The sequence below is a fragment of the Hypomesus transpacificus genome, chromosome 23 (genome assembly GCF_021917145.1).
Source record: "Hypomesus transpacificus isolate Combined female chromosome 23, fHypTra1, whole genome shotgun sequence".
Classification (NCBI taxonomy): Eukaryota; Metazoa; Chordata; class Actinopteri; order Osmeriformes; family Osmeridae; genus Hypomesus; species Hypomesus transpacificus.
Genome location: NC_061082.1, coordinates 6,507,368 through 6,529,016, shown reverse-complemented (window position 1 = coordinate 6,529,016; position 21,649 = coordinate 6,507,368). Strand labels below are relative to the sequence as shown.

The following is a 21,649-nucleotide window of genomic DNA, read 5'->3' as shown; positions in this document are numbered from 1 at the left end:
ATTGCAAGACATTGTTTGTGGTGCTAAAATGAAAATAGGTATTTTTTCTATCATTATGACTAAAGTAGAGGCCCAGTTGTCTGTATTTATGGTCAATGAACACGTAAACTAAAACAAGGCATATCCAATCTGGTCATAGGCTACATTTAAGACATACTACAGAGGTTCATTGCAAGGTAAGGTAACGAAAATACTTTCTACCCCCCATGTTAATAACGACACCTGGTGGTCTTGTGATATAACAACGCCTTTTTGTGAGGTGACGTCCACTATATGTCTAATTTAAGTTCAAGATAACGTAAAAAGGTCATCCCATTCAAATATGTTACATAAACAAAAGGGGCTATTTTGTGCCATCTAAAACGACAGGGCATGCATGAAAGCCATAAATAAAGCCACATTTTCTTGTTTAAAAATTATGACGAGTTGAAAGATAATGCTATGTTGTGAATCAGATTGAAAGCCAATAATTGAATAAAGTGTTCTCCTCATTTAAATTAATGGAATAGACCTGTGTGTTTTTCAGTTGCCGAAGTGTCAACCATTTTTGGATTTTTGGTGGAAAGTTTAAACAAAAGAACGAAATTCTTTTCGAAATTCGAACGAAAGTGATTTTCAGAATCAGAATATAATTAATTCAAAACATTCTGCTAAAGGCCTATGATGCGCGAGACGGCGAGAGTGTAAAGGGAGGGGGGACTAGTGCCACCGCCTCCCATTGACGAAAACATCGCATCGCAGTTTGAATCTCTCAATTACCAACAGTAGTGAAGTGAAACAAATCAAAGTGGTCTCAAAAGCTGCTACTCCTGCAACCCATTCCGTACTAGTAGAAAGCTGTCATCGAAAAGGAGCTCTGCTGCGGATGCTGGTGAGATAACATTGATCTAAATCTTCTTGCCTCCCCTCTGCGAGTCAACACCGGTGGCATTCGCGCCCTGGATGGCTGGCCTTGGCACTCCGTTGTGACATTTATTTTGCAAGGATACTGACCTAAAAACTAAACTACAATGACCGACCCAGCTGCTCAAGACTATCCGGTCCCGGACCTCACAATTGTAGATCCCTCAGCTGTGCGAAACGGACAGTGCGCTCCGGATGGCAATCTATCCAAAAGACCGAGTCAAGCCGATCCTTTTGGAATGGACCGGGACCAAGAGATGAAAATCACCGACAGTGTTGAAGGTCAAGGTATTTCAGGCATAACATTTTTGTTATTGTGTTAAGGCTGTTTTTGTTGTTGTTTTTTTTACAAATTGCACATTTTTGAAAGTTTTGATCATCTGTATAAATCCCTCACTAAGCAATTTGGAATATTTATCGACCAACATAATAAACACACAGTCTACAACATACTATAACTACGTTTTATAACTTGTATTCGTTTTAGTTGTATTTTATTAGTCCCTGTCAGATGTTGTGGCACTGAAATAAGTTGTTTCTGTTGCCTATAAATCTTTTCAAGGGATGCAAATCCCCAGGTCCAAAATCCACTAGATTAAACGGTACATGTTTTATTTTCACTACATGTGATCTCTCTCACAAGTTGTAGTCATGTTCCTGCTTTATCCCTCCATAGAATGCAAAGATCAAGTGCTAAACATTCCTGCATGGATATGAACATTTATCTTAACCTACCCTTGTAATCCTTTTAGTCATCGACTCAATGTTCCTCCATGTCCAGTTGTTGACTGATATTATGCTTTTCTTGGATCTGTATTTCACTGGCATGAGTCCGACCGAGCGGGTGTCTCTAGACAGACTTGTTTTCAGTAGTACGAGACTTAAAATACTGAACAAAAATTGGTTTATAAATAAGCAAGAGGCTAACACACATTGGACGAAATGTTATTTTTTTGATTAAAAAGGAGTCTGCATTCAAAAGCCCTGATTTGCCCCCCCCCCCCCCCCACCTCAACCCACCCAAATATGCTGCTGCCTCCATCTCCGTCAGCTTCAGTTATAGACTGTTCTAGATTGTAGATTTTCACAGATCACTGCAGTCGTTTTAATAGGTTTCTCCAAAAACATACTGTAGTATGCCAGAGACAAACAGGCCAGCCATCTTTCCATGTTGGTTGGTGCTGACACCGAAATGTCATGAGATGTCCCAGTCATTCCACCACTGTAGATTTCTGGTAAAGTTCATCACCCTACGCATCTGTTACCCGGAATAACCTTATGCAATCAATTCAAGGTTTTGAATAATTTGTGCTTTTAATTGAGTGCTGGCATTCAGGATACTTTGAGAAAGAATACAATTTCAGGGTGAATAGATTATTATTATTATTCATTTAACCAGTGTTTTTTTGTGTGTGTATGTTTATGTGTGTGGAGGGGTGTGTGTGTGCGTGTGTGTGTGTGTGTGTGTGTGTGTGTGTGTGTGTGTGTGTGTGTGTGTGTGTGTGTGTGTGTGTGTGTGTGTGTGTGTGTGTGTGTAGTGGGGGTAGAGCACATGCTCTCACTGCTGATCCTAGACATGTGAGTTGAGCAAGGCTGCATTCTCTTCTCCCTCACTTCCCCTCCGCCCCCTACCCCCAAACCTTACAAAGGCTCACTCATGGAAAACACAATCCAATGAAATATTATATTTACACTTATATTTAAATAGAAAAGTAACAGCATCACATTATACACTTCACACATTTACATCAGCCAAACAAAATAAAATTATAGATGTATTCATATATAATTCGTGCAAAATTCCCTACTAAATAAGTATTGCTGAACTTCATAGGTGCATGTTATTCTCTCCACTGGCCACTTTTAAGATGACCAGAGATTGTGAGATAGTGGACAGATTTGACCCCTGGACTGTTCTTGTTTTCATCCCTAGGGAGACTCAAACAGGGGTCGTTGTTAACAGCACTCAATCATGCAGCCAGTCTAGGTGGTCCTGGGTCAGTGTATCTGATCCCTGTTTGAGCCCTGACCTAATCTGCTAGCAATCCCCTCAAATACTGATCATAGATCTGTCACTAAACTTCAACATCTTCGATAGGCACCTTCTATTAAGACTAGGATAACATTTGGCTTAAGAAATAGGCAAAGGCAATTATCTCTCCCTCCCTCCCTCCCTCTCTCCCTCTCTCCCTCTCTCTCTCTCTCTCTCTCTCTCTCTCTCTCTCTCTCTCTCTCTCTCTCTCTCTCTCTCTCTCTCTCTCTCTCTCTCTCCCTTCTTGCCTGGGCGATCATTGTGCCATTTGTCAGCACTGCTCTTAGCAGCATACTTAATTCAGCCCTATCACAGACTACAGCGAACTAGTCTACCCTGCCATGTCTAACAGAGCTGTTTTGCCAAGCTAATTAGGTATGACTGCCTTCTAGCTTGCAGAGTGTCACCTCATACTTTCTCATGTCGACTGCTAAATTAGATCCTCAACAGCCCGGTCCTTTCTGGCTGCATGAGGAGGAGGCATGGAACTAACCCAGAATGCTTCAGGAGGGAGTCTTAGCCTGTGGCTTCTTATTACTTACTGCTGATGTATGACTTACTTCTTCGCACTAGCATGAACTAATATGATGTGTCACCTGATCCCAGGTCTGTTGGAGAGCAGCATGAGGCTGAAGCCCCACGAGGCCCAGAGCTACAGGAAGAAGGCCCTGTGGGTGTCCTGGGTCTCCATCGTGGTCACCCTCATCCTGGCAGTGGCAGCTTTCAGTGAGTACAGAGCACTTCTTCAGTCAACACATGAATTCAACACATGAATATCTGTTTCTTTAAGAGGCCGATAAACCTACTGCGTAAGGGGCCACTGTGGTCAAGGATGCAGTGTTCTTCAATGTTCATCTCAGAGGATGTTACATTGTTAGAGACACTGATTTGCATGTGTTTTGGAGTGGTTTGTGGTCCTCCTCCATTGATATCCTCATAACTATGGCTTAGATGTAGCCTCAGGTCAAAATGCAGTGATTGCCGGATGCATGTCTGGTTTGTTGAAATGCAACCCATTTTAGTTCTCACTGAACTGAAGGGTATGATCTGGTATGAATAAATCAGTGGGGCTCTTGAACCCTCCCAAAAGGCCAAAATATTAAAAAATAATTTACCCACATAAAACCCTATGAAATGATAAATCCAACTACATATTCTGTCCGTGGTACGAATAATTCAGAAAAAATAGCCATCTGGCAATATATATATATATATGTTTTCTCTTTTTCTTTACAAAGTTTGCAGTTTTATAATTGATCAAATGAGGGGAGGGAGGGTTGTCCTGGGTTTGAGATGGTACATCACTGTAGGCCTGGAACCTCTAGAAGAGGACAGAGAAGGGGCTTCCCATTCTGACATAACATACTAGGAATAATGAGAGAGAGAGAGAGAGAGAGACAGACAGACATTGGACAATGATGTGTGACAATCCGTTTCGTCTGAGCTCCTAGAATATAGACCTCTCTCTTAGGACATGAACTTTGTTGCTTCTCTACACCCCTTCGGTGGATTAGAAGAGGTTCAGGTCAACTGTTTTGGTGTTTCATATTCACTTAGAAGGATTGACTTTTCAGTGAACGGTAGCTAAGCTGCCCTGTAACCTTTTAAGCTCTGTCCCAAGAGGACACCCTTTATAGGATCTCACAAAGTGTCTTTCTTCCATTTGGAGATGACTTTTTCTTTAGTCTGAAATGTGCAATTGAGTATGGAGCGCAATACAACCCAATGTTTGGATTCCTTTCATGATCCCGCTTTTTGAAGAGTAGCTGGCCAAATGGGGCATGGTTTAAGATCGTCTTCAGGAGATGTGGCTGGTAGATAGAGAGGAGGCCTGGGAGGAACACGAAGCAGAGAACTCGACCTGGACTATCAAGTTATAGAGAATCTTCTCTCTGCCTGTCTCTCTAGCTATCTTTATCTCTGTCGCTATCCTTGTCTTTCTCTCTGTGTGTGTGTGTGTGTATCTTCTTCTTAGTAGTTCGCATCAGACTGTGGTGCATTTGGGGGAGTTGTTATTCGAGACATTCGAGAGAATTTGAGTCTGTCATAGAGAGAGAGTAATAAACAGAGAATCCTCATTTATATTCCATTGCGGTACCAATTAGCATGACATTTGGAATTTATTTGAAGTTAATGTCAATGAGCCAAACATACATCTGAATGTTATCTTAAATGAGATGCTGTTTTGATTTAGAGTCACTCTGTCATAAACATCCCAATCTACCTACTGCATATCTTTGTTAAATCTTTTCACTGTAACCCGTTAAACCTCACACCCTCGCACTGCAGTAATGAAATAGACCTCATTAACTGAATATTAAATGAGGTATTCCGTTATGCAGAGAATACCATTAATGTGAACCATTTGTATTCTGCGTGCTAAGCAGACCTCAGCGAAGCTGCTCGATATTCAGAGAGCCTCCTCTAGTGGGGCTGGTTCCAGAGAGAATGAAGGCCCTTTAGCACTGTCGTAGACATGGCCCAGTAACAAACAGGCTGCTGCTCGATCAATCTGTCCCCCTGCCAGTTCCCATTCGCTGTCATGTGAGGAGCTTGGGTGGAAGAAAAGAGAGGAAGGGAGGGATCTGGGGTGGAAAGAACGAAACCTCCCATCTGAGGACTTTTAAAGCGTGGTCCATGAACCCACATGAAACATGCAGGGAGCTAATTTGGCTGGAAGACTAGCTGAGAGACCAGAGGAGCCCTCCTCTCCATCCTCTCATCCAGGCTACCATCTCTCAGAGCAGTCTAATTAGTTTGCTTTAGCCTAGTTACACTCTTAACACAAGCACACAAGATAAAAATAAACATTCTGTAGTTTGGTTTATTGCTTATCCAGTTGAGCACCATGAGTGTACACGGGGGGAAATGCTAACTCCATGGTTAGGTGGGCAAATGTTTGTCAATCTGTGAACTGAATGTCTGATGAGCATCAAAACAGCAAGCATCCTTTGGCTTCATATTTTTTTGTCATCAAAATGTGCCCAAATCATCATGGGAGGAGGCAGCCCGTTCCAGATGTCAAGGTCTTGTGCGCTGGTGTTGTGTTTCCTGGTCCGACAGCCGTCTGCCTGTTTTGAAATGAAACATTAGCCAGCTCTCACAAACCACCAGACAGGCGCTCCCGCCTTGCACCTTGTAGCCTCCTGCTGCTGCTTCTCATCTCCACCTCTTCCTCCTCTACTTTCGCCACCCCTCCTCCTCCTCCTCCTCCTCCTCCATCCACTACCCCTCTTCCCTTCACTCCATTCCCTTTGTGTTTCCTGTCAACTTCAAATCGAATAAGCACACTTAAGGCAGACAGCAACCTCCCAAGTGCTTTTAGAGAGGAGTGGTGGAGACTGAATATCAATCCATCTCTTACAGATGATCAGATAGCATTAAGTCTGTCCTCCCTTCAGCATGACAGTCTACAATATACTCTATGCATGCTGGATGAATAAGATGCTGGTCTCCAATTCTAAATAGTCGACAAAGTATTGAAGTTGTTAGAATTTTGGTTGATTGTACATATATATTTGAAATAATTTAGATGGTTATGTGTTTATGCTGCAGTGTTATTATTTAATTTGATACACATCTATACAGATAGCTTTTTCTCTGACAGGATGTGACATAGAAAGTGACAGTTATGGTGAAATAGCTGCTTAGCATGGCACAAAGGAGGAAATACCAGACCATAACAGAAGGAACTATCTCTTCCTTTCTCGTCTCTCTAACTGATGTCTCTTGTCAACCGGTGGTCAATATTACAATGCTGTCTGTGACAGACTCTTTGGGAGGCTGAAAAGAAAAACACTCTCACCTGTTCTTTCTTTCTCGATCATTCTTAATCTCTGTCTATTCCGGGGAGGAACACATGCTTATTTATTCATGCTTGTTTTCATACGTGTATATTCCTGTAACCTATTTCTTTTGGTAAATGCCAAGCAGTGGGAAATGATGGACAAGTAGGCTTTGGTATACAAAATGGAATGCATTTGAAATGTTTCATAAATGCAGATATTTTTCCTTAATAATAATAACATCTAAGTGTTATTTACAATCAGCTGCAATACCTTGATCACAACATTATACATTAACTACTTTATGGAAAACGTCTGGGTGTCTTCACAACAACCATACAGTGTGTGTCCTTCCATAAGGTCTGCTTCTACACCAGACATCATCCCTTGACTGACCTACTACTTTGTTATTCTGGTGGATTCCATGCTGAAGTGTATATAAAAAGCCCCATCCCTCAGTTGTTTTTCATCATGATTGGAGTAAAATGGATGGAAAGCAATGGATGTCCCACAGACGTGATGTGCAAGTAATAAGCCTGAGTAAGCCTTGCTGATCCTAGACAGGCAGCTGCAGGCAGCTGATCCTAGAAGCTGCCTGCAGTGCAGCTTCTCCCTGCAGCTGCAGCTGTAGTTCTTTGCTGTGGAGAGGACAAGACCGACTGATGCAGCAGATCTCATGATCAAAGTCTGAAGTGACGCCTCACCCTGAGCTAACTGAGGAGAAACATGATACCGCTTTTCGTTTTTTTCTGTTCTACAAGCTGACGATCACTGCCATCGTATCATGTCCAGAGGCATGTCTGGACGCACAAGTTTCCTACTGAAACATGTGTCTTTGTGTGTGTGAGATTGAGGTCGAAAGGAGCATAAAAGCTCAAGTGTTTGCCAATCATTGACCATTTCTTATGCTTTATTGTAGCTATACTGTTGTCGTTTAATAGATATTGCAAGGAGTGATTTTCGTATAAAGGTAGCAATGTTCCTCACAATAGCTGTGGTTTTCAGATGGCCATTTATGCAGCAGCCCCTGAGTCTGCTGTATGAATGAATATGTCTCTATTAGGTTGGCCTAGATTACTGGACTGCTGACAGATAAGCTACCGCTGTTCTTTCTCTTACTCCCTGTAGAAAGACACACCAGTAACAATACCAGTGTCTCTGACTCCTACATTACTGAAGACACTAGCCAAGTCTCTCACAGGATATTTACTTATTAGAAATCTACTCTCACGTGGGACTCATGAAATGTTTCAAACGTAACTTGAGATACACTGTTGGGGATCATGTGGACAAGTCAATGAACTGTTTCACTTCAGGATATTGAAATGACCATTTTAGTTAGATAAGGAATCACACAATAGACATTGGTCTGCTCATCTACATTCCTGGAGTGCATAAGGTCCCATCTTGTCAGTATTGTAACAGTGTACAATGCTGAGAGGGAATCAACCTGTAACTTTATGTTTGGTCATGGGTTTTCTCCCACATTTCTTGGGAGCTTAACAATGGAAATGAGAGGTTGTGCATGCCCGATGGAACATGCCCTTGTTGAGGTTTAGAATGTTGCCGGACATGTAACATTTTCATACACAGCGATTTGATGTGATGTGTATAGTATGTTATATGGATCCCAAAGTCAGAAATCCTCAGTGTAAAGAACAGGACAGCAATGAGTGGCCGATACAGGAAGTACGACTCCTGCCAGGGGTCATGCGAAACACTTTCCTCTCTCCATGACGCCACAATGACACAGCAACACAACAACCAGCCAAGTCATCCTTACAATGCAGACGATAGCCGGCAACAGGCATGGCTGTGTGTGTATGTGTGTCTTGTTTATTGATTACAAGGGCCTCTGACCATCAAACTCGAGTCTTTCCAATAACACAAGTGTGATGAATTGTGCAAGGTCTCTGACCGTTAAACAGTGTTTCCTCATCTCACAAGCGACAAGTCTCCATCCTGACACACAGAATGGAACACTGGGCATGTGACTCTTTCTATGAGATCTCCAGATTCACAGCAACGTCCCTCTCCCTCACATTACACGCTGCTGTAGCCTTCCCCTAATGTGTTCTTTATTGCTCCGGAGGGAGATTTGGTGTGGCTACTGTCAACATTTAGCTGATAGTAGTTAGAAAGTGATTATCTACAGTGCCCTCCAAAAGTATTGGAACAGTGAGGCCAATTCCTTTATTTTTGCTGTAGACTGAAAACATTTGGGCTTGACATCAAACGATGAATGTGAAACCAGAGATCAACGTTTCAGCTTTTATTTCCAGGTATTTACATCAGGATCTGATGCACAAATTAGAAAATATCACCTTTTTGTTCGAACCCACCCATTTGTCACGTGAGCAAAAGTATTGGAACATGTGACTGACAGGTGTGTTTTGTTGCCCAGGTGTGTCCTATTACATACATTATTCAATCAATAAATACCACTGAATGTCTACACTCAGGTTCAGATTGGGTAAGATAGGTTTTGTCTATGCAGACTGTATTCAGAGGTGAAAACAACATGAAAACCAGAGCGCTGTCTTTGGGTGAAAAACAAGCAATTGTGAGTCTTAGAGAAGATGGAAAATCAATCAGAGCCATTGCAGAAACATTGGCCATAGCCAGTACAACCATTTGGAATGTCCTGAAGAAGAAGAAAACTACTGGTGTACTAAGTAACAGACGTCGAACAGGTAGACCAAGGAAAACATCAGCAGTTGATGACAGAAACATTGTGAGAGCTGTAAAGAAAGACCCTAAAACAACTGTTAGTGAGATCAGCAACAACCTCCAGATGGCAGGAGTGAAGGTATCACTATCTACTGTTCGCAGAAGACTTCATGAACAAAAGTACAAGGGCTACACCAGAAGATGCAAACCACTCATTAGCAAGAAGAATAGGAAGGCCAGGCTGGAATTTGCCAAAAAGTACAGAGATGAACCTCAAAAATTCTGGGACAAAGTTTTATGGACTGATGAGACAAAGATTAACTTTTACCAAAGTGATGGAAAGGCTAAAGTTTGGAGAAAGAAAGGAACTGCTCATGATCCCAAACACACAAGCTCATCTGTGAAACACGGTGGAGGTAATGTCATGGCTTGGGCTTGCATGGCTTCTTCTGGGACGGGCTCATTAATCTTCATTGAGGATGTAACACATGATGGCAGCAGCAAAATGAACTCGGAAGTCTACAGAAACATTTTGTCTGCCAATTTAAGGAAAGATGCAACCAAACTGATTGGCAGAGCCTTCATCATGCAGCAAGATAACGACCCAAAACACACTGCCAAAACAACAAAGGAGTTCATCAGGGGCAAGAAATGGAAGGTATTAGACTGGCCAAGTCAATCTCCAGACTTAAACCCTATAGAGCATGCATTTTACCTGCTTAAGAGGAGACTGAAGGGAGGAACCCCACAAAACAAACAACAACTGAAAGAGGCTGCAGTGAAAGCCTGGGAAAGCATCAAAAAGGAAGAATGCAAAAGTTTGGTGACGTCAATGGGTCACAGACTTGCTGCAGTTATTGAAAGCAAAGGATTTGCAACTAAATATTAAGTCTTATTCACTTAAATATGTTTTAAGTATATCTGTTCCAATACTTTTGATCACATGACAAATGGGTGGATTCAAACAAAATGTGATATTTTCTTAGTTGTGCATCAGATCCTGATGTAAATACCTGGAAATAAAAGCTGAAACGTTGATCTCTGGTCTCACGTTCATTATTTGATGTCAAGCCCAAATGTTTTCAGTCTACAGCAAAAATAAAGGAATTCGCCTCACTGTTCCAATACTTTTGGAGGGCACTGTATGTATCAATCAAGATCAATAATGATGTCATAAGTAGTGACATTACTACACACAAGTAGTATCTGGATATAGTTTGAGACTGAAACCTAAAGTCCATGGGTGGTCTCTGTCACCTTGGTCCTTGTGTCTCCTACCCCTGGTAAATCTATAGAAGCACGTCATTGCAAATCAGGCCATCCCTGTTTTACAGCTATAAGGATTGGTTTTTGTCCCACATAAAGCACAGTTTGTTACAAAGAAGGAGGTTCACGTATTGTAGTAGAATAATGGCACCGTTTTGTCTCAGTGTTTTATTGTTTGTTGTATTTGTTGTAAGTAGTTGTTAATCTGATACTTCAGTAAATGGATCATTGGTTGTAAGGCCTTGGGTTTAGATTTACATTAATACCACCCCCTGATGTACACTTCTTGTGGGATTAGTCACATTAGGTCTAATCTGGGGAGTCTGTGGGTAAGAATTCATCCCAAACTACTAACCACTGCCCACTAAAAGAACTCTGAGAGCACACTCATGCTAATCTCACCATCACACTAATTTACTCTTCCGTGCTGTTACACTCAGAGAGCTTACACAGACTAAAATAGATCAATTTACACAAAACAAACCCATGGCACTAATGTTCTCCACTGCACTCACTACATGCCCGTTTGTACGAGCATGCATGTGTGTTTGTTTGAGTCCATTGACCAGCGTAGCGAGAGGTACTGTGTGTGTTCTGTACATTTAGTCAAGGTGCAGGTGTGCAAAGGTTGAGTAAGCTTCCTGCCGGAGGCGGGGAGCCAAAGGCCCCATTTTCAATGTGTGCTCTCGTCTGGTCCCCTTGGCAACAGTGTGCACCTGCACGGTGCCTTCCTATCAGAGTTGTCAGGCAGAGGCTACCCATCGTTTACCATCAGAAACCGGCAACGGTTGAACAATGGCAAACCTTGAATCCTCTCTCCTCGCCTCCTCCTCCAGAGGACGAGCGAGGATGGGAGGAATCAATAAGAGACCATGGAGACCCAGCCCTCAACTCCTGTGACTGGATTTGAGTATGAGCTGATTAACCGGATTGACTGTCTGATCGAGCGACTTGTTTGTTCGCCCAATCAGGTCTTATGACTCTGTTGTATCACACGTGGCCCTGGGTGGTATTCCTAACAGGAGACAAAGCTGTGGTCTTACAATAGCAGCCTGAGTCACTGTCACTTGGTCAGCTGTGTTTTGAGGTGGAAGCATGTACCAGTGCAGCTTTAAATGTGTGTCTCCGATTCGGTGAAGTTGAGGTTTTTACGCAGGTCATTTGAAATGCATGAGAATCCATATTTGTGGGCATCTCAAACGTTTTCACTTGAGCTCATTATTAAATATTTCCCTTCTGTTCATCCATCTGTTGAAGATCATCCCAGTATTTTCTTTGCTCTTATCAGCACCAGCTATTTATATTCCTACCATGCTGAAAACAGAGTGAGGGTGTAGGGTGTGATGCGGGACGTGCCACAGGGGAGGGCGGTGTGTATGTGTGTGAATGTATGTGTGTGTGTTACACGTGCATCTGTGAGAGTTTGTGTAGTGTGTGGTTGTGCGATGTCCCACATAGCTGATGAGGATGTGCAGAATTTCACACCCACTTTAGGTGGCCCGGATATCTCAGCCTTGTCTGGTATATCTGCTGGGGCTCTGCCCTCTCCTCTGAGTCCAGATCTGGTGAGTTTATCCATGATGCTATTCTCACCTCTCACCCTCAAGACCAGCTGCGTCATCAGATCAGAACCCACTCTTCTCACCTCCCCTGTCCCTCCACGGAGGGCAAGAGCAGACTTATTAACAGTCTGGAGCACACAAACAAACTGCCACCGTCAACATGAAACTCATCCAATTACTGGGTATCTTTGTTGCTTTTGAAATAAATGGTGTGCACTGGGAAGCTAATGTGCTGTCTTTATCAGCAGAGAGATCTCACAAAAATAAGATTCTCAGAGAAATGTCACATTTTCATTCATGTAGTGAACAGAACATATTTGTCTATTATGAAGGAGCCTGGTCCTTTGTGTCAACCTAATTTCTTACCTTGCAAATATATTACAGTGTGCATTAACTGGCATCAGGAGGGAAGGCAATCTGTCCTTTATTCATAACGCACAGTACTGTATGTAACCACTGACCTTCATCAGATTGATCATCTTCTGCTTCCTAACAGAAGTCATCCTAGACTGTGAGCAGGCTCTTGGGGAGAGGGTTTGGGTAAAGAGAGAGACAAAGATAATATTCATCATCCTCATCATCTGACTATGACTTTAGTCCTCTTCCATCTATGTGAAAATAATGGGGTATTGTTAGTGAGACTCATTAAATGGACTGGAGCAGCTGCCAAGACAACCATCATGGTCATTTCTTTGGTTATATAAAGGTATATTGGGATGAGTAAAATGTGTGAGAAGTCACATAGTGGTGGCATGGATTCAGTATATCCACTCTGATATAGTATTGATTGTCTTGTATCAATTTGCAGCTGAAAGGTTGAAAGCGAGTGTATTCCTGCTCTGTCTGAATTTCTTGGATACATAGCAGGATATATTAAAGCATGCTCTTGAACACACTGCTCTTGAGACATCTGACTTGCACTCAATTCACAGGCAATCACAGGGCTACCTTTTCTTTACCATCAAGGGTCCTTCAGTCTGTGCCATGTCTCGGTCAGAGGGAACTCAATAACACAGAGCTGCACTGTCTCACACAGGTGAAATACACACAATAAAAAGCAATAAAAGTATACAATATTAGTCCAACACTTCCCTTTGGAATTTATATAATTTGTTTATGAGAAACCTCTTGCAACATCTATGCCTTATGTCTAGACAACTGCCATGCATTAAAATGTATGAGTTTGTGAAATGTTATGAGGTACTTAGTGAATTGATAGCTATGGCTTGTTTTACTGTCAACATTATGACCACCCTAAGATCAGCCCACAACAAGATACGGCATTCTTGTGTTTTTTTTGTGTTAGATGGTCTCAACTTTAGTATTATTCCACTGAAGCAATTGTTGCTTGCAATTCCTCCCTGGCCAGTATTTCATTTTGGTGGATTTAAAAACTAGACTTGAGTACTGTGTACAAGCCACATGAAGTCTAAAATGCAGAAGATTCAGCTTCATGTGACAGTAGTTCGTACTTAGTTCTGTCCAAAAATAAATCTAGCGACTAAAACAGACAACTCGACACTTTGGTGTGAAAATGATATTGGACAGCACTGATGGTTTCAATTCCTTTGTTAGCCATCCATCTCCCTGCTCTCACTTTCGTCCAATCACATCCTCTCATTTCTCCCCTCCACCGTCTTTTTTGTCGAGATGTGAGGGCGGTAGCTGCTAGACTGGAGGGACCTCAGAGGACACACCTTTTTCCATCCTCTAAAGGAGGAGACACAGAGACATTGAAAATCGACAATAGAATCAAAATAGATTCGGGCACTGAGTCAGAGACTATTAATTTTTCAGCAAGGACGAAATGTTTTTTTAGGTGTTGGTTGACAGTGTGAGTTTTTAGTTGCCTGTTTTTAGAGTTTGGATTAGTCCGTGATGTATCAGTGTTGTAAAAGGTTTTTAGAAGGGGGAAGAGCTGGCCATCCTATTGGTTGGTAGAGGGCACCATGCCTCTATCGGTTGCCAGGGGAGGAAATGAGGGGAACAAGGCTGTCATGAGAGGTGTGGCTGTGGGGTGTGAATGGTAGGCTTTCTGTCTGCAGTCATCCATTACTTGCCCCCCCCTAGTGCTGTGAGGGCTAGGCCCTCTTGGCAGCAAGGAAAGGGAACATCTGACTCATCCAGCCTTCTGCTTATCAGTTAGCTATCCCATTTTCTTATATTACATCCTTTAATATGACTTGATACAAATAAGACATTTATTTTTCACAGATTTCATCAAAAAAGTATCATGTCATGAAGTACCTTTGCACTGAATGTTTTTCTTACCGTATGTGATTTCTTGCAGTTATAACTACCCAGAAAGACTCATTGATTTAAAGCCCTTGACAAGCTATCATGTTTTTCATACCTAAAGCAAGCATTGTATGGCCCTATGGAATTGTTCGGTTGTATGTTACAGCTTTTAAAGCCTGTGTCCTAGTACTGTTGAACATATCATAAAAGCTCATTAGTATGTTTCTTCAACCTGTTAGGAGTGAATTGCTGAGGTGTTGTTTTATAGAATTACTATCTGAGAAAGAAAATACATTGTCTCTTGCTCTGGGAGCGTTTAATTAGGCCTTGCCGATGACTGGTATGATGGATGACTCACTGTACCACTGACATCAGACAATTAGTGTTGATTAACGATGTCTCAAGCCTTGTTTGTGTTGTGTTTGATTACAGACACACTCCTCATCATTGTCCCTGTGGTACAGTGGCACACATTAATATCACTGCAATGATTAGTTATGACCTAAACTGGTGGAACGCTCTACCGATCTGGTCTTGACTGCACTTCTCATGTGTTTTATCTGGTGGGAACCAAGCCTTTATCTGAGAACCCAGACAGACAGACATAGAGATGCAACACAACACACTGCAGGTACCATGAGTCTTGTTTGCACCACATAATTCGGAAGAATGGATAATCAATTTTTAGAGAGACAAAGGTGAAACAGGCAGTACAAACACATCTCGTTGTTGTAGAGGTGAAAGACACGCTCAGGTGCTTGAGTTTTCACATACCGTTATAATTTATTCAGGAAAATGTCATGTTCACTGTCTTGGCTTGAAATATTAATTTGGTGTAGCCTAGTTAGATCAAAGAAAGAATGAATCAAAACATATTTATTGCAACTCCTTTGATTTCCTAAAAACCATACTTGGAAAAGAATCAAGTTTGTTTGTTATGACAGAAGTGATACCCCGTACCCCCTAGTGAGAAGCAGTCTTTCGTCTGTAGACCCCATGAGTCTTTGTCTGATTATACAAGAGGCTGCCTTAAACCTCATCATTATAAAACTTCTCACCACCACGCATTGTGGGATCAGAATAACGACATGCTCGTTTAGAGAACTTTGAATTGATTATTGTGTAAGCCACAAAACAAAAGGTTGCTCTCTTCAGCTTTAACAAGCAGTGAAAATGAATGTCCACCTGTGTTTACTCCCTGCTGTTCTAATCAGCATCTTCCCAAGGTCAAACATGCTCCGAAGGCTGGACAAGTGGATCACTTTGTATGACGGATGCATTCATTGTCCCAGTTTGCTCTCTTGTGTACCATCATTGTTAAAATAATCATTCCTTTGTCCAGTTACCTCAACCAGTACCACCAGAGACTGATTTCATTTGTGTGTGTGTGTGTGTGACTGTACCTTTGTATACCTGTGTTTTTACCCGCGTGTGTAAAGAACTAGATTGTAGATATACAGCAGCAGTGTTATTCTCCCATGCAGTTGTCCAGGAGTGATGGATGTAGGGGCCAGCTGGCCTCGCCAGAGGCTGCATCCAGACAAAAGTCGCTACATCGATAAACAGCAGCACGCAGACATGCCTCAAGAGCTGGCTGTGTACATCTTATTGATAGCCTGGATGTCACCAGTACAGCTCTGCCAAGGCTGACAAACGGAGTCACTGAACTAATGTGTAACTAACTGCCTTATTTGCCAGATGAAAAACTGATTGTCCATCGATCAGATGAAACCCACTTATTTAAGTAACTGACAGCTACAAAGCTCATATTACAACGAGGATGATTTCGACAATGTGGCTGTGACTTGTGAGCATCAATGCCCTGTAAACTGTCCTCTGACCTCCAGGAAGATATAGTGAAACCAACCAGCTTTTCTTTGCAGGATAATAATCAGTAACCTTTTCAAAGCTGATTCACATGACTTCTACATGTTAGTAATGCCAAGTTAACACAGCAGCGGCACAGCCTAATGTGTGAAAATCTGATTGTGCAACCCTTCGTTCCGAGCAGGTTGAACAGTTCCAAACAAGGTCAAATAGTCTGGAAGAAGAAAACACACACATAGACACGCGTACAATGAGCAAAATAGTACTTGTTATCCAAGTAATTAAAACCAAAAACACCAAGGAGGTTGTTTAACATAAATAATTGGGACATCAAGTTGTGCGAGTACTGAAACAGGCAGGAAACAGCAGGCAGGCAGGCCAGGGCAGGCAGGCGAAACCACACCAACATTCTCCAAGGATTGTTGCCTCTCTATAGTGTGAAATGGCTGTCTGTCTGTTTATCTGTCTGTCTGGAAGCTGAGCCTTGTGTGGTCAGGCACTGCAGCAGAGGAGGGACAGTGAGACAGACAGACAGACAGACAGACAGCAAGGGAGTGAGAGAGCCTCTACCATTTCAACAGGGTCTGACAGAACAGGGACAGGCTGAAGGGGATGCGAGGACAATGTTAGCTGTTTGAGCATCTCAGCTCAAACCAAAATAGACTGAAAAAGAATACTGAACTGAAAGTGTCACTGATAACTTTCAACCTTTTATATTTCCCACTTTGTACTACTAGACTTCTCAAATTATCCCAGACTGAGCCTGGATAATGAGGTCTAAGCGGTTTGATTTCAAGCTACTGCTGTGCAGTTTATGCCAGGGGAAATTTATGGTCCTTAAAGATTTACAAGTAAATATTGGTTAAGTAAACAGTGGTGCAAAGTTATTTGGCCTAATGTTAAGTAGATTTACCTCACAGTGCCTATGTGATTTGAGTGTGAATTGAATTGTTCTTGACTGTGTGTACCTGTGCCAGTGTCTGTCTGTACCTGAACCTGTGCCGGTGTTAGTTGTGTACACTGTGCATTCTGTACTCTTTACCCTTTTCAACTCACAATGTAATTCCCAAGGGAATTGTTTGAACAATCTTTCCCTGGGGTAACACTAGACCAGCCTCCTTAGCCACATTAACCTCCTCTGAATCCTTAATGACTCATGTTGAAACTGACTACCTTCTCCAAGTCTGCCTGTGTGGCTGATGCTAGAATAAAAGACTGCCATAAAAAAGGCTGTAAATTACATCATATTTGTCCTAAATTCTTCAGTTGTCATGTCGCTGCACACCCAACCCCCTCCCACAGTACAATGTACATGAGATCAGTTGTAGCTTTAACGGTTCCTCACTGCTAGATCCTCTGTAATGCAAATATGCATTTCAAAGGGGTATGCAGTATAACTAGTCAGCAATGTGCAGGCAATTTGAAAGTTTACTCTACGGATTTGCAGAAAGAAGTTGTTTTTTTGCTAAGAATGAAGCTAAAGCTTAGGGCTGTCTGCAGTTACAGTGGAGAAAGTCCTCTGGGATTTAATTAGGAATCAGTGGTGAGTTGATATTTCATGTTCAGAAGGTTGCTCTGAGCTTCTCTCAGTGATTGTAGTGAACAACAACAGACCCTGGGAAGGTGAAGGAGATGCTGCTGGGCCTAATGCCAACACTGGCATTTAGAGGGAGGAAGCACCGAGGTGTCCTTCATGACACACAGCGTGATGATCCCCACTGATGTCAAGACATTTACCCAGGAGACATTGCAACATAGCAACTCTGTGGGCTTACAAGCCATGTACCCTCGGTTGACTTGTTTTGATTCTCAGTGGCCTCCCTCAGTCTGTATTTATTAGGTTTATTTTAAAGGCAGTATTTGCAATTTAAAATATAAAAGTCACTATTTGATGCACCGTACCAGATGATAACTTTCAGCTAATTAGCATTTGTAGTCCACCAAAAGTCGTGAGGCACTCAGACAATCCAGTTAGGAGCTGGCACTGCCTGTATATATGCTTTGCTGTGACAACATCCAAGCCACATCTCAGGTGGCACCTCTCTAACAGCTCATATCGACCCACTGGTGTCGGATCAATAAGGGAAAGGCAGTTGGGGGAGGAGACTGGAGGGAGTGGAGGAAGGGGGAGGAGGGAGTTTAGAGGGGTCCTCCCTAGTTGAATGTTTGAAGGCAGAATTAAGTTACTGTAAGAGATGAGGGTGTGGCTTTGTGTTTCGTTTTGTGTTTTCTCTCGTCTTTTTGTCTTCTACTTGAGCTAGCAGAAGCTTCCTGATTCCTGATTGGTCCCTTCTGGTTCCCTCAGCTAACCACTCACCTGTCCTCTCTATAACAACCAATCAGCATCCCCCAACTTTGCCTACAAAGGCCCCTCTCCTCAACACCCCAGGAGAGCTGTGTTGTCCACGACCTTGTGTTTTTGAGATCCTTTATTGCACCTTTGTTAGTGACTTTGTGATTGCGTTCGTACGTCTATGATTTACCCTTTGTCAAAGAAAGTATTTATTCCTTTTTGCGCCTACACACAAACATTTCATTTTATTCCTGGAAAGGGAAAAGTGGAGAGGCAAACCACACATGGGTCTACACTCCCATCACGTATGCTACCATCATGTTCCCTTCGTACATCTACCCTCCTACTGTACGGGTGTGGGTCAGCAGGGTTCCCCTTTCCCGCCCCTGGCACACCGTCCCTGGGGGGAGGGTTTGTAACAGAGGGCATAAGAGGATATAGGGCCTAGGAGGAGAAGGATGGGGGGTAGGAGAGGGAGGAGAATGTGGGTAGAGGAGGGAGGATGATGGGGGCTGGAGGAGGAGGATGGGGGGGGGAGAGCTAGTTGTGCCCAGCGGAGTGTTATACAGGGGAGCACTCAACCGGAGCGGCCCACTGCTGCACAGAACAGTAGGTCCTGAATTATTTAACACAACATATTGCAGCTGAGCAGTGGGGCGCAGCCATTTGGGATGGTTATACTTCTATACTGGACTCCCTGTGAGGCTGTGTGTGCATGTGTGTGTGTGCATGTGTGTGTGTGCATGTGTTTAGGGGAAGTTATGGATGCTCTGAGACCTAATCAAAGGCCATCTAAAAGCTGTTCATTAAGTTCTAATGAGCTGCCGCAGACTGGAGACCAACCAAAGAGTAAAAGCTGGATTAATGCTCCTTAACAAACTTAAAAATACTCCCTGACATCACAAAACTGCAAATTATTGATCAAACTTTGGGATCTACATGCCTGTCTACATGAGTGTCCACTGGATTGGCTGCTTTGCCATAATTTCATTTGAAAACTCAATTATAGTTATATCAATCCACCTCACCACACATCGTGCGAATGAATGCGGAAACACCCTTCACCCTCTCTCTCCCATTCTCTCTCTCTGCATCTAGACAATCTGTCACGCATCTGGAGGAGGGAGGCAATATGAAAGGAGATTATCTATGATGAGTCCTCTGAATTGATCCCAGCATCATTGACTTGCATAGCTTGCCTGCTCAGAGGATGGTCTCCGCCACCTCAATCCTCGCTCTCACCCCACTTTCACCCGCCCAGTAATGTAATCTCACACCCTACCTTCTATCTGCGTCTCACCCTGGGGGCGAGAGGGGAAGTAATTACAGTTCTCGTTAGGTGCAAATGATTCCCAGAGCTATTTATCAAAGCAGCCAATGGAGACTTGGTTTGGAATTAGGTATTTCCGTGTGGCACTCCAGTTAACTGGCCTGATGCAGATCAATAGATAATTAGTTTAGTTAAATTAGTTAAATTATTGTTAGATCGGAATCGATTGGTTTCCTTTTGGGATGGATGGAAACAGGCTGTTACAGATCAAGGAAAACTCATAACAGAACCCCATCAAAGCTAGGGTAGTGGAGGTGGTTCAGTGAGTGAGTGAGTGGAATCATAATGCCTCTGGTCTTAGTGCTAAGGTGCTGCCTGAGCTCAGATGGATCAAACAGTTTAGTGATGAAGCCAAACAGTGAGTCTACAGTTATTTCATGGCTGTAATTGAGCACAGAAACCAGAAAGACTGCAGTTACTTTTGTTCGTTGCGACTTGCGTCCCTGTGCACAGAACCTCCACTCTTGCCAACAAAGCCAGCATCTGACCAGAGATTACATAACACTCAGATCACTAGAGTCCTTGCCAAAGTCATTACCATTGCTAAACAGTGTGAGAGTCTGGTGTTTACAGCTCTTGAGGGCCAAGTAAAATCCTATTTCCCAAAACAGGAAGCTAAGGTAACCGTGAGGCGGCTCTGCCTGCATGACTCCACTTCTCCAGAGGAGAGCTGAACGATTGGGAGAGCAGTTGTTAAACAGTTGGGTGAATCGATCAGTGCAATTATCTATACCACCGAAAACAAGAGTCCTCGTCAATAACAAGTGCCTTCGTTTGTAACAGAAACTATTCGGCCAGCACACCCTTCACCTCCAACCCCCCGCCCCCCCCCCCCCCCCCCCCCCCCCCCCCCCACACACACACACAATCCTTCCCCCACACCCTCAGCCGCCCAGCCAACAACGCCACACTTGCCTCCCTGTTAGATATATGTGTATTGTCATCAGCAGAGCTAATTCCTCCTTTATGAGCGTCTTATCATCCAACCCAGCCTTGTCATCTCCTGCAGGGCTCACTCTGCTCTTCCCAAGGCAGCACAACAACTGCTGCCTTGGGAAGACATGCAGAGCTGAATCAACACATGACCCGACAGTTATAAAACTGAATGTGGCGACGACTCCTCTTCCCTTTCATGGAACAGAGACAACAGTAGATATACGTTTTGTGTCGACTTGTAAAGCACACATGAAGATAAGCAGGAGATACTGTAGATATGGACAGTGTGTACAGAGATACTCCTCATTTTGACAGGATGAAAGGCCCGTTCCACTGGTTGATACCCTGTTCCTCTCCATACCCTACTGCAGCGTCAAGCCCTAGGAATGTAGACAGTCACACGTAGAGGCTTACACTGCCTGACCCACTTCTCTGCTTCACTGGTCTCCTCCATGGAAACCTCAGCCAAAAGGATACCGTGTCTATGTGGACATGAAGGATCCTGCTGACGTGTTCTCTAAAGAAGGATGTGTGGGTGATGTACAGTGGTCTGGGACTTTAGTCGACGCATTGTTCACACATTATACAACGATCTGTACAATGGATGTACAAGAGCCCATCACGTCATTGTCATGGTGACATTCAACTGTACTTCTGCTTTTAAAAGACATTTTAATTAGTCTTGAAAGCTGAGAGGAGAGAGGATAGGAAACAACAGCTCCTGTGACAGACTTGGAGAGGCCGATCAAACAATAGAGAGAGGAGGAGGAGATGAAAGCCCAGCCGAAGTTAACACAAACAAACTCC

At 43.1% G+C, this 21,649-nt stretch overlaps 1 protein-coding gene across 1 annotated transcript in view; it reads left to right on the top strand.

The window, feature by feature from the left end:
- Positions 1–717: 717 nt before the first annotated feature.
- Positions 718–21,649, top strand: part of tmem163a (transmembrane protein 163a) — a 27,704-nt gene continuing 6,772 nt past the window's right edge. Inside the window, exons 1-2 of the mRNA XM_047047141.1 lie at positions 718–1,191; positions 3,542–3,661. Coding sequence (XP_046903097.1) covers positions 1,011–1,191; positions 3,542–3,661 — 301 coding nt within the window. The 5' untranslated portion in view covers positions 718–1,010. The remainder of the gene's footprint in view (positions 1,192–3,541; positions 3,662–21,649) is intronic.